This window comes from Salmo trutta, chromosome 8 (genome assembly GCF_901001165.1).
Source record: "Salmo trutta chromosome 8, fSalTru1.1, whole genome shotgun sequence".
Classification (NCBI taxonomy): Eukaryota; Metazoa; Chordata; class Actinopteri; order Salmoniformes; family Salmonidae; genus Salmo; species Salmo trutta.
The window spans coordinates 26,585,064-26,598,572 of NC_042964.1; the positions used below are offsets into that span (position 1 = coordinate 26,585,064).

Consider the following 13,509-nt stretch of genomic DNA (forward strand, 5'->3'; position numbering starts at 1 on the left):
AGCTTGTTTACAACAGACAAAAAGTTCACCCAAATATTTTTTTTTACTGTTGAAACACTCCTATTTGAAAGTCAAATTCATATTACAAAAAGTCCCTAGGATTATTTTAACAAATTGGCAGGCCTAGTCCTATTTTCATGTGCTATAATTATTTTTGCATTAGAAAGAAAGGGTAACATAAATTACAACACACTATAAACATTTGACCTTTTAATATCTCGCTTTCACTCTCTCTCATATCTCCGTCTCATATTACACACACAGGAAGTGAGTATATGCTCATAACAGTATATCTATTTCCTCATCATGGCCATTTGCATCTCAGCTACAGCAAACCTGTCTTGTCTTCTCTTGCCTGACGCTTCTTTCGCAGATAGAAAATGGTGAGTAGCCTACAGGCCTAAAAAGCTTTTCTTTACTATCTTTACTGTCTCTTCTCTAGAACTAGTCTCTTCTCCAATCTCTTAATTTATCTATCCTTTATTTATAGAAATCATATACAGTCAGGTCCATAATTGTTTGCACCCTTGATAAAGATAAGCAAAAAGACAGTATAAAAGAAATACAAATACTGAGTTATATTGGATGCTCAGAAAAAGGAAATTATATTATTTTATGCTAATACAATTTCTCAAAGAAAGAGATTTTTCTTAACAAGTAAAACAAAATAAAAAAAAGTAATACAAATTATTGGCACCCCTTTCTTCAATAACAGTCTTCAATGGTGAGGATAATGACACAGCCTTTTTCTAAAATTGTTTTATGAGGTTGGAGAACACATTGGGAGGGATCTTAGACCATTCCTCCATACAGAATCTTTCCAGATCCTTAAAATCCTTTGTTAGCTATTATGGACTGCCCTTTTCAATTCAAACCACATTTTAAATGGGGTCAAGTCCGGAGACTGAAATGTTGATTTTGTGGTCAATTAACATTTTTTTTGTGGATTTTGATTAGTGCTTGCAGTTATTGCTTTGCGGGAAGATCCACTAGCAGCCAAGTGTCAGCCTCCTGGCAGAGGTAACCAGGTTTTTGGCTAAAATGTCCTGGTACTTGGTAAAGTTCATGATGCTGTTGCACAAAATGACCTCAAACTTACGGTAAAATGTGGTGGTGCATCTTTGATGTTATGGGGATATTTTGCTTCCACTGATCCTGTGGCCCTTGTTAAGGTCAACAGCATAATTCACTTTACGAAGTACTTTACTTTTTAAACAAAACATTGTATTAGGATAAAATAATTTTATTTTTCAATATGTATGCTAAACTATCTAGCTGCATTTGCTAGCTAAGTAAGTGAAACTGAAAGTGAAAAGAAATGACAATCTTTCTCTTGCTTCTCCTTCATTTAAAAAAATGTATTTGTTCAAAACTTCAAGTATTGTCTTTCTCTCTCTTTAAGTCAACTACTCACCACATTTTATGCACTGCAGTGCTAGCTAGCAGTAGCTTATGCTTTCAGTACTAGATTCATAGGACTCCCGAGTGGTGCATCGTAAGGCGCTGCGTCTCAGTGCTAGAGACGTCACTACAGACCCTGGTTCAATTCCAGGCTGTATCACAATTGGCCATGATTGGGAGTCCCATTGGGCGGTGCACAATAGGCCCAGCATCGCCCGGGGTAGGCTGTCATTGTAAATAGGACTTTGTTCTTAACTGACTTGCCGAGTTAAATAAAGGTTAAATAAAAATAATATAAAAAATTAATTCTCTGATCCTTTGATTGTGTGGACAACATGTCAGTTCATGCTGCAAGGGCTCTGATATCTTGGAGGACATCATCCAGAAGTTGTCATAATTACTGTGTAAGTTATGGAAGGGGGTGAGATCCTAGGTTTTGTATTGAAGTCAATGTACCCAGAGGAGGACGGAAGCTAGCTGTCCTCCGGCAACACCATGGTGCTACCCTACGGAGTGCTGTTGAGGCTACTGTAGACCTTCATTGCAAAACAGTGTGTTTTTAAATATTATTTGGTGACATGGGAATATATTTAGTATAGTTTATCTAAAAATTAGAACTTTTTATTTTTATGAAATTCATTGAGGAGGATGGGTCCTCCCCTTCCTCCTCTGAGGAGCCTCCACTGCACACACATTCAAACCAAATACATTTCACATGTGGATACAGTTATCCATTAGAACACCCTGACGCACTGTTGCCACTGTGAACTATCCTTTATTGGGCTGTATTACATCTGTCAAATTCTCCAACACACACACACACTTCCATCATCTATCAAAACACATCCTGGGTTTCAGGTCAGTTCTCTGTAATAACATAGACAGGAATAAACGCCCTGACTTTGTGCCAGTTCAATTATGTGTTATAGCAGTGAGAAAGCCAATAGCGCTTTAATAGTTTTTTTGTACTTGTAAGTGAAGGTAAGTGTTGTGAAATGTTTCCTAGTATTCATAGTTATCTAAACGTACTTGGTGATCTTTATTCTCACTTTCTTGTAGTAGCCTAATATTGTAGAGCATGCGAAGGCAGAGAGAGTAGGTATTGGCTTTACAAGGTATCATAGAAGCTCTTATAAAGTCAGACATTCAACAACAGTAAAAGACTGAAGAACAAAGCCAAACGGTTTCTCTTTCATCTCTGATCTAAATAAAACTGCAATTCCTGTCAGTCTGTCATGTGACCCAATGACTTCCTGGAACCTTGACAGCTGTGGTGATTGGCTGGCTCGCTGTGGGTTTCCAACCTCTGTCTTTTTCACGCACAACACACATACACACATACACTGGCTGTGGTTTCCGACCACTGAATTTTCCCAACCCTAACTGAAGTCTGTGACGTTAGAAACACAGGAACACATAGACAACATAAACTTCAACTTGAACAGTGGTGGAAAAAGTATCCAATTGTCATACTTGAGTAAAAGTAAAGACACCTTAATAGAAAATGACTCAAGCAAAAGTGAAATTCACCTGGTAAAAGTAAAGATAATTTCAAATTACTTCTTAAGCAAACCAAACAACACATTTAAAAAAAGAAGTAATCTACAGATAGCCAGGGGCATACTCCAACACAATTTACAAATTAAGCATTTGTGTTTAGTGAGTCCGCCAGATCAAAAGGCAGTAGGGATATCCATGGATGTTCTCTTGATAAGTGTGTGAATTGGACCATTTTCCTGTCCTGCTAAGGAATCAAAATGAGTACTTTTGGGTGTCAGGGAAAATGTATGGAGTAAAAAGTACATTGTTTTATTTAGGAATGTAGTGAAGTAAAAGTTGTCAAAAATATAAGTAGTAAACAAAACTACAGATACCCCAAAAAACGATTTAAGTAGTAATTTAAAGTATTTTTACTTTAGTACTTTACCCCCCTGAACTTGAAGTCAAAATAAATAACAAATAATGTAACTGTGTACCACAATACAGCTCTTAGCTCCCAAATGTGTACAATAAACTCAAACTAATTGTGTCTTTTGGGTTTTTATTTTTTATTAATAGGTTCCAATGGAGGTATTGAATGGGGTCCAGAATGTTCCAGAACCCAGTCCAGAAAGTGTGGGCCTGAAGGTTCTAGATCCCAGCCCAGACAATGAAAGAACCATTCACGGTTTTGCCCACACCATGGCGGAAGACATAATATACTCAGCTACATACGAGTCCTCATCCGGGTGTCCTCCAGTCCAGGAGAGACTGGCTGAGAAGTTAGCCTCTCTGGCCATCACAGCTGCCTTGAAGGAAGCAATTAGAAGTGAGATATTTTGGTCTAATACAAGATCTAGGTCATATTCCAACCCCAGCCCATCCTCAGATAGAAGGGAGCAGGAACTACACAATACAAGACATGGGGAGGTTCATATGCACACAGAGATGAGTGGCAATGGTGAGAAACCTCAATATAATCCCAATGTGACCATCAAGTCCCACAGCTCTGGATCATCCACCTCCACTTCACAACCCTCCAAGCACACCCATTCCTACTGCTCCTTCTTACCCCAGTCGGGGCTTCCTACAGTGGGATCACTGGACTACCCAGATGCCCCCCCAACCACACCTCTTTTCTCAGAGATGGTCCAGAGCAGGGCTAGCTTTACCCAAAAACTAAAGGGGGGTTTGGCTAAAGAGTTCCTCCCCTCGCCCCCTCCCCCTACCCCGAAGGAAAAGCACAGAGAGGGAGGGCTCGCATTGGAGACTGTGGGGGAGGTCGAGGACACCCGGGAGGGGGAGGATTTCATGGGGCGTCTGTTGAGCTCTCTTTCTCTAGAGTGTTCTGAGAGAGAGGAGGTTTGGAAAGAAGAGGAAGCGTTTGATTTACCAACAGGTATTTTGACGGACGGTTATGAAGAGCGAGGACCCCACGGAAGGAGAGCCAAGCTGATGGCATATGTGGATGCACTATATGTGGATGCACTCTCTGATGAGATCACCACCTGGATGACAAATAACATGACAAATATTGACGACCTCTCTCTGATATGTGATCAAATGGTTGATCAAATCATCACATCCTCCATGAGTGAGGTGAGGCTGAGGAAGTACGTTGGAAGGCTGGTCTCAGATGCACTCTCCCTGGGATGGGAAGAGCAGAAGGCAGCCTCTCTCCATGACTCCCTGGTTCTCCGGCAGGAGCAGATAGGGAGAAGGGAACCAACTCCAGTGGACCAAGAGGCTCATCTAATTGTCTATCCCTATCCAACCAATCCCAACCAGTCATCCAGCGTCCAACTTTGTTCACCCAAAACCAATGAGATGGATCTGGATCTGACCACCAACACAGCCCACCCTCCAGCCCACTCGCCAACCTCTGTAATCAGTCAATCCTATGCTGAAGACTTGGCCCGAGCTGTGGTGAGGTGTTGTGTAATGGAAGCCTCCAGGAAGCAGTGTATGTAGCTCTCCAGGGTTGCATCCCAAATTACACCCTAATCCCTGTATGGTGCACTACTTTTGACCAGATCTCTGATCAAAAGTAATGCACTATATAGGGAATATGTGTAGTTTTCCAGGCTGGTTGGACTGTGTTGGACGGCCTGGTGGTAAAAAAAACTAACTGACCCCAAGAGGGCGCCATTAGAGTAATAGTCAGCTCCTGAAGAAAGTGTTGTAGTTGGAAAACAGTTGGTAATGTCAAAACTGATGAGCTTGATATATATATGACACAACCTTAACCCACAATTAGGATTAGGTTTGTTTACAAGAGCTATAGACCTAATTAAGAAGGGACTTTACATTTGCTAACTTCTGATGATATTGCCACAAGGTTGGAGTTAGTGGTCAAAATGACATGCTAGTATTGTCAGAACCGATGAGGTTGATGTACATGGGCTATAACCTAAACCCAAAATGAAGAATGCATTGTTAATGTATAATTGTTTACTGACAATATTTCCTGCCATATGGTTAGAGTTAATGGTCAGACAATGTTGTCATGCACTTGAACCTAGTGCACTTTAACTGAAAGAGAAAATTGACAATATTTGCTTCTTCATTAATTCACATAGAAGTAGTCCATTTCACCCCCTTCAATATGCATACTATAAACAGACCAATCTCATCTTGTCTCCTCTGATTATCTTTGGTTGATGCAAAAAAAAACAAGCATGGCAGAGCGCACAAACTACCCATCATCGGATTACTTTCGATTTCTAGAAAGTGTTCAACTCAATTATTTCGCTCACCCATGATGTGATTAATTATAAATAGTAATTACTATTAGCTAATTCATATTGTAGTTTATGTCAGCCGAGAGTTATAAATATATGACCGCTTGTGATATATCAATATTTCCTCAGTTAGCGCTAGGACAAATGTAGTTTACATTTTTCCAGTTTGGATGATTGTGTTATGTTGTAGCTACTTCTGTGAATGTCTGAACATTGCATCCAAAAATAAATTGTTCACATTCTGGACATAACTTTGTTAAGGACTGTGTTTGTGCAAACTGTTTCTGAAAAAACTGTGGCCAGCTCAAATTCTGATTGTTGCGTCATTCGAAACTGGACGTTCTAAATACGCTTTCTAATCACACCGGTTTGATCGTATGCTACAAGGACCGCTGTAGAATGATCACACAGGTGTGTTGGTACATGTGGAAAGGTTAATAACAGTAAATACAAAATGCTTAATAAATATGTGACTGGTGAATTGTATGAGTCAGTTCCTGGGCCCAAGCATGTACTGGGCCCAAATATACTGTATTATAATACATTTTTTATCCAACCACAGGAGCACGCTCTCAATGTTCAAAATAAACCAAAGTGTCACGACTTCCGCCGAAGTCGGTCTCTCTCCTTGTTCGGGCGGCGTTCGGCGGTCGAAGTCACCGGTCTTCTAGCCATCGCCGCTCCACCTTTCATTTTCCATTTCTTTTGTCTTGTTTTCCCGCATACCTGGTTCACATTCCCTAATCAGACTAAATGTATATTACCCTCTGTTTCCCCCATGCCTGTGTGTGGAATTGTTCTTTGTGTAGAGTGTTACGCTACAGGCTGGCTTGCGCTAGGTTTATTTGTTTTCTTTAATCCGGTTCATGTTACCATGGTTGTGCTTTGTGCTGCCTCGCCTGTGCCTTTGGGCCAGGGTGTATATTAAAGTTCTCCTGTTATCACCCATCTCTGCTCTCCTGCGCCTGACTTCCCGGCAACCAGTCACTCACCCCGTTACACAAAGAGAATAATCCAGCCACAGAGGGTCAAAAATAACTGTGGATTAAGTTTTATTACAAGCACATACAGGTATCTGCCAAAATTAAGAAAACAACATAAAGTGTCTTAAAAGGGTGTTGCGCCACAACAAGCTGCCAGAACAGCTTCAATGCACCTTGGCATAGATTCTACTAGTGGATCTAAACCATGCCAGGAAAATACTCCCCACTTCTACAAAAAAAAGAAGCCCCCTGGCTTATGATTTCTTAACCCGGTCCTGGGAGAGAGTGGGAGTAAGGATGAGGTCAGTGTGTGTGTTTTTTTCCTCTGGTGAACTTGTGTTAGAGTGTGTGTGTGTGTGTGTGTGTGTGTGTGTGTGTGTGTGTGTGTGTGTGTGTGTGTGTGTGTGTGTGTGTGTGTGTGTGTGTGTGTGTGTGTGTATTTGGGTGGAGAAAGGGAGGCATATTGAGACGACAAGAAAACTCTGACTAGAAAAACAAGTGATTTTAGTGTGAAATCCAAACTCCTGGGTTGCAGTTGAATCAGTTAAGGTAACCTGTAGTGGACTTGTGATATTTGTTTGTGTTTCTTCTGACCAGAAGTAGCAGGCGCTTCGTGTCACACATCTTGGGTCAATATCTGTTTTTTGCTTTGCTCTAAGGAATAGGGGCACCATTGAAAGGAGTGATTTCTGGGGTAGTCTTAAGTGTGGACGTGGAGTATTGGAAGTTGAAAATTCGTGGTGTATGTGATGCCCGTCGTTTGGTGTGGCACAGACCCGGTGGGGAGCGTGCTGAAATGGAGGAGTGGCTGTGTTTCTAGCTCTAACAATGCCGTAATATCTAACAGTAATACAATACACATAAATCTAAAGTAAAGGAATGGAATTAAGAATATATAAATATTTGGGTGAGCAATGTCAGAGCGCATAGACTAAGATACAGTAGAATAGGATAGAATACAATATATACATATGAGATGAGTAATGCAAAATTTGTAAACATTATTGAAGTGACTAGTTTTCCATTATTAAAGTGGCCAGTGATTTTAAGTCTATTTTAAGTCTAGGGCAGCAGTCTCTAATGTGCTAGTGATGGCTAAGTAACAGAATTTCACAGTCTGACGTTTTTCAGTCTCTCGGTCCCAGCTTGGATGCACCTGTACTGACCTCGCCTTCTGGATGATAGTGGGGTGAACATGCAGTGGCTCAGGTGGTTGTTGTCCTTGATGATCGTTTTGGCCTTCCTGTGACATCGGGTGCTGTAGATGTCCTGGAGGACAAGTAGTTTGCCCCCGGTGATGCGTTGGGCAGACCACACCACCCTCTGGAGAGCCCTGCGGTTGCAGGCGGTGCAGTTACCTTTTTTTATTTTACCTTTATTGAGCTAGGCAAGTCAGTTAAGATCAAATTCTTATTTTCAATGACGGCCTAGGAACAGTGGGTTAACTGCCTTGGTCAGGGGCAAAACGACAGATTTTGTACCTTGTCAGCTTGGGGATTCGATCTTGCACCTTTCAGTTACTAGTCCAATGCTCTAACCACTAGGCTACGCTGCCACCCCAAGCAGTGATGCAGCCCGACAGGATGCTCTCAATTGTGCATCTGTAAAAGCTTGTGAGGGTTTTAGGTGCCAAGCCACATTTTTTCAGCCTCCTGAGGTTGAAGAGGTGCAGGAACAATAGTGGACAAACTCTTGAAGCATGTGGGGACAGTAGACTGGGATAGGGAGAGATTGAATATGCCCGTAAACACTCCAGCCAGCTGGCCTGTGCATGCTCTAAGGACGAGCGAGGGATCCCGTCTGGGCCGGCAGCCTTGCGAGGGTTAACACGCTTAAATGTCTTACTCACATTGGCCACGGAGAAGGAGAACCCACAGTCCTTGGTAGCGGGCCACGTTGGTGGCACTGTGCTATCCTCAAAGCGGGCGAAGAATGTGTTTAGCTTGTCTGGAAGCAAGACGTCGGATTTTCCCTTTGTTTTCCGTGATTGTCTGTAGACCCTGCCACATACGTCTCATGTCTGAGCTGTTGAATTGCGACTCCACTCTGTCTCTATACTGACGTTTTGCCTGTTTGATTGCCTTACGGAGGGAATAACTACACTGTTTGTATTCGGCCATATTCCCATTCACCTTGCCATTGTTAAATGCGATGGTTCGCACTTTCAGTTTTGTGTGAATGCTGCCATCTATCCATTATTTCTGGTTAGGGTAGGTTTTATTAGTCACAGTGGGTATGACATCTCCTATACACTTCCTGAGAAACTCAGTCACCGTATCAGTGTATATGTCGATATTATTCTCGGAGGCTATCCAGAACATATCCCAGTCCACGTAATCAAAACAACCTTGAAGTATGGATTCTGATTGGTCAGACCAGCGTTGAATAGTCCTTAGCATGGGTACATCCTGTTTGAGTTTCTGCCTGTAGGAAGGGTGGAGCAAAATTGAGTTGTGATCAGATGTGCTGAAAGGATAGCGGGGTAGGACCTTGTAGGGATCCCGGAAGTTGGAGTAGCAGTGGTCGAGTGTTTTAGCAGCGTGAGAGCTACAGTCAATGTGTTGATAGATCTTCGGCAGGCCTTTCATCAAATTTGATTTTTTTAAATCCCCAGCTACAATTAATTCGGCCTCAGGAGATGTGGTTCTTTGAGGGCTGTCGTGGTAACGACTTGAGGGATGATATACACAGCTGTGACGATAACTGAAGAAAATTCTCTTGGGAGATAATACGGTCTGCACTTGATTGTGAGGTATTCTAGGTCAGGTGGACAAAAGGACTTGAGTTCCTGTATGTTATCACAATCACACCATGAGTTGTTAATCATGGCTACTTTGAAGAATTTGTTTAACACTTTTTTGGTTACTACATGTTTCCATATGTGTTATTTCATAGTTTTGATGTCTTCACTATTATTCTTCAATGTAAAAAATAGTAAAAATAAAGAAAAACTCTTGAATGAGTAGGTGTGTCCAAACTTTTGGCTGGTAATGTATGTTAAATTGGGCTAATTTTAGCACTTTTCTGGGATGCTTGATTATTTGTATAGCTTTATTGGGAAGCATAGCAGAGGTAAACATGTTCCTGTTATTTATGTTGGTGCAGGGTGAGCTGCACATGGTGGACTTCCTGCTAGGGCACATTGCCTCAGCGCTAACAGTATCACTCTGGTTCATAGGCACACTGCATACAGTAGCTGTGGGATCAGCAGAGGCATTCAGGGCAGAAAGAGGGACATAAATTAGGCTACTTACATTGTGTCTTCCAATGCCCCTGGGATAACGTACAGTTGCTGAAGCATTATGTAACTCAGCAACACAATGGTAGGGATTAAATTAGCTGGGTTTAGGTCATTGACAAGTCACTGTCTCCACGCAGCCTTATAATGCTGTGAAAGGATCGAGCTTTGTTTCCAGAAGGTATCAACATTGTCAATAAATTATAAACTTACAGAGCTGCAATAGTCTCATAGCCAGTTATGTAGTGCTAAAAGTCTGCTGAACCATTCAATGCCACAATTTAGGGAGGGCAGAGGGCCAGATATTATGGGGCGTTTGTTGAGGGTCAAATAGTTACCCAATCAGTAATTTAAAATCCATCTTCAGCTGTTATGAGCTGCCCTTCATAATGTCATTGCATCGAACATGAACTATGGTAGATTCAGTTTCCTGATGCTGGTTTAAAATGTTTGGGATCAGCTTATTGATGTCCTGTACTGATGCTCCTGTATAGCATAACGTTTTTGCTTCAGGGACTAAGCCATTTCTCAGTATTGAATTGCCCAATACAACTGCCAGAGAAGGGAATGGCGAAATCCGCCCAGTCCCACCCCTTACATAATTAGTTGAGTTTTTCACAGGCCCTCTAGAAGCAGGAAAGTGTATGCACGCTGCTCCCGGCGAAAGGTCCAGACCTCCCACAGCAGGCAGTGCCCCGTCAGATCCAGAGAGAGGAAAAGGAGCCGAACCCGACAACGAAGCCTCAGCTGGAGTTGGAGTCGGAGTCAGCACCGCCATCGCAGACACAGGCAATCCCAGCAACTTCCGGCGCCGACAGAGATTCCTAGGACAATATGCAGTATTTCGTTTTTTTATGTATTATTTCTTACATTGTTACCCCAGGAAATCTTAAGTTTTATTACATACAGCCGGAAGAAACTATTGGATATAAGAGCAACGTCAATTCACCAACATTACGACAAGGAATACGACTTTCCTGAACTGGCGACCCAAAACAATGGCGGCGCAGAAAGGGCAGACGGAGCGGTCTTCTGGTCAGGCTCCGTGGACGGGCACATCGCGCACCGCTCCCGAGTATACAACTCGCCAATGTCCAGTCTCTTGACAACAAGGTAGACGAAGTCCGAGTAAAGGTTGCCTTCCAGAGAGACATCAGAGATTGTAACGTTCTTTGTTTCACGGAAACATGGCTCACTCGGGATACATTATCAGAGTCGGTGCAGCCACCTGGTTTCTTCACGCATCGCGCCGACAGAAACAAACATCTATCTGGTAAGAAGAAGGGCGGGGGTGTATGCCTTATAATTAACGAGACGTGGTGTGATCATAACAACATACAGGAACTTAATTGACGTTACCCTAGGATAGGGGGCGCCACAACGCATTTTGAAAAAAATTCGTGCCCATTTTAAACGGCCTACTAATCAAACTCAGAAGCTAGGATATGCATATAATTAATACCTGTGGATAGAAAACACCCTAAAGTTTCTAAAACTGTTTGAATGGTGTCTGTGAGTATAACAGAACTCATATGGCAGTCAAAACCCCGAGACCGATCGAAACAGGATGTGGAATTCTGAAATGCGGACTCAACTTCATCACTTTGCCTATAAATCACACTGTGAGCAATGGTTCATTGAGCACTTTCTATTGCTTCCACTAGATGTCCCCAGTCTTTACAAAGTGGTTTGAGCCTTCTACTGTGGAAACTGACAGATTGACACGCTGTTGAAATTGGTCACAGGAGGAGGGCCATCACCATTATGACGCCGGCGGCCCTGTCTACCCCCTCCTTTCGAAACGTTTTGAAACACAATACAATCGTCCCCCTCGAATCTTATTGGCTCTCTTGTTGAAACAGGCCCTGAAGATTTATGTTATACAACGTTTGACATGTTTGAACGAACCTAAATGGGGGAAAAATGTTTTTTTTCGAAATTGCTGTCCCGCGGCCGACGGAGCATTTGGATACAGCCTTCAGACGCGCTAACAACAGCAAGCTAATGGAACATAAAGGATGGACTTTTTCGAACGAAAATACATTTGTTGTGGACCTGGGATTCCTGGAAGTGCTTTCTGATGAAGACAACTAAAGGTAAGGGATTATTGACAATAGTATACAAGATTAGATGTGATATGCGATTGTTCCAAGATGGCGCCGAGCTGTATTTACTAGCTAATTTTCTGAGTATCGCATCCCCTTTTATCGCAAAGTGTGATTACCCAGTAAAGTTATTTTTAAATCTGGTATTACAGGTGCTTTCAAGAGATATTCATCTATAAATCTTAGAATGACAATATTACATTTTAAAAATGTTTTCGAATAGTAATTGAGTAAATTGTAGCACTGTTTCCCGGGATGCATTTGAGGGAAAATAGTTAGTCAACGTCAGGCGCCGATGTAAAATGCTGGTTTTATATATAAATATGAACTTTATCGAACAAAAGAATGCATGCATTGTGTAACATGATGTCCTAGGTGTGTCATCTGATGAAGTTTGTGAACGGTTAGTGCTGCATTTAGCTGTTTTTTGGTTATTTGTGATGCATGTGGTTGGTCGGAAAATGGCTATGTTGCTACTTTTACCATGTACTCCTCTAACATAATCTAATGTTTTGCTTTTCCTGTAAAGCCTTTTTGAAATCGGACGACGTGGGTCGATTCAGGAGAGGTGTATCTATAAAACGATATGAGACAGTCCTATATTTGAAAAAATATATATATTCAATTTCGTTATGCTAATGTCGATAGGAGTTTTTCACTGGATGTTCGGGACGAGACCGTCAAAAGTAGTTTTGTTCACCTGACCTAGAATTCCATACAATCAAATGCTGACCGCATTATCTATCAAGAGAATTCTCTTCGATTATAATCACAGTTGTGTGTATCCTCCCCAAGGAGACACATCGACGGCCCTGAAAGAACTTCATTGGACTCTATGTAAACTGGAAACCACATATCCTGAGGCTGCATTTATTGTAGCTGGGGATTTTAACAAGGCTAATCTGAAAACAAGGCTCCCTAAATTATATCAGCATATCGAATGCGCGACCCGGGCTGGCAAAACCCTGGATCAGTGTTATTCAAAGTTCCGCGACGCATACAAAGCCCTCCCCTGCCCTCCTTTAGGAAAATCTGACCACGACCTCATTTTGTTGCTCCCAGCCTATGGGCAGAAACTAAAACAGGAAACGTCTGTGCTCAGGTCTGTTCAACGCTGGTCCGACCAATCAGATTCCACGCTTCAAGATTGCTTCGATCACGTGGACTGGGATATGTTCTGCATAGCGTCGGACAATAACATTGATGAATACGCTGATTCGGTGAGCGAGTTTATTAGCAAGTGCATCAGTGATGTTGTACCCACAGCGACTATTAAAATATTCCCCAACCAGAAACCGTGGATTGATGGTAGCATTCGCGCAAAACTGAAAGCGCGAACCACGGCTTTTAATCAGGGCAAGGCGACCGGAAACATGACCGAATACAAGCAGTGTAGCTATTCCCTCCACAAGCCATTCAAACAAGCTAAGCATAAGTATAGAGACAAAGTAGAGTCGCAATTCAACGGCTCAAACACGAGAGGTATGTGACAGGGTCTACAGTCAATCACGGACTACAAAAAGAAAACCAGCCCTGTCGCGGACCACAATGTCTTGCTCCCA

General features: G+C 42.2%; 1 protein-coding gene across 1 annotated transcript; it reads left to right on the forward strand.

Annotated features, from left to right (window-relative positions):
* The first annotated feature begins 266 nt into the window (after positions 1-266).
* si:dkey-171c9.3 (uncharacterized) lies at positions 267-6,102 on the forward strand. The gene is made up of 2 exons (XM_029760676.1): positions 267-383; positions 3,460-6,102. The coding sequence occupies exons 1-2, from the start codon at positions 381-383 to the stop codon at positions 4,849-4,851; spliced, it is 1,395 nt and encodes a 464-aa protein (XP_029616536.1). The 5' UTR covers positions 267-380; the 3' UTR covers positions 4,852-6,102.
* Positions 6,103-13,509: the final 7,407 nt, after the last annotated feature.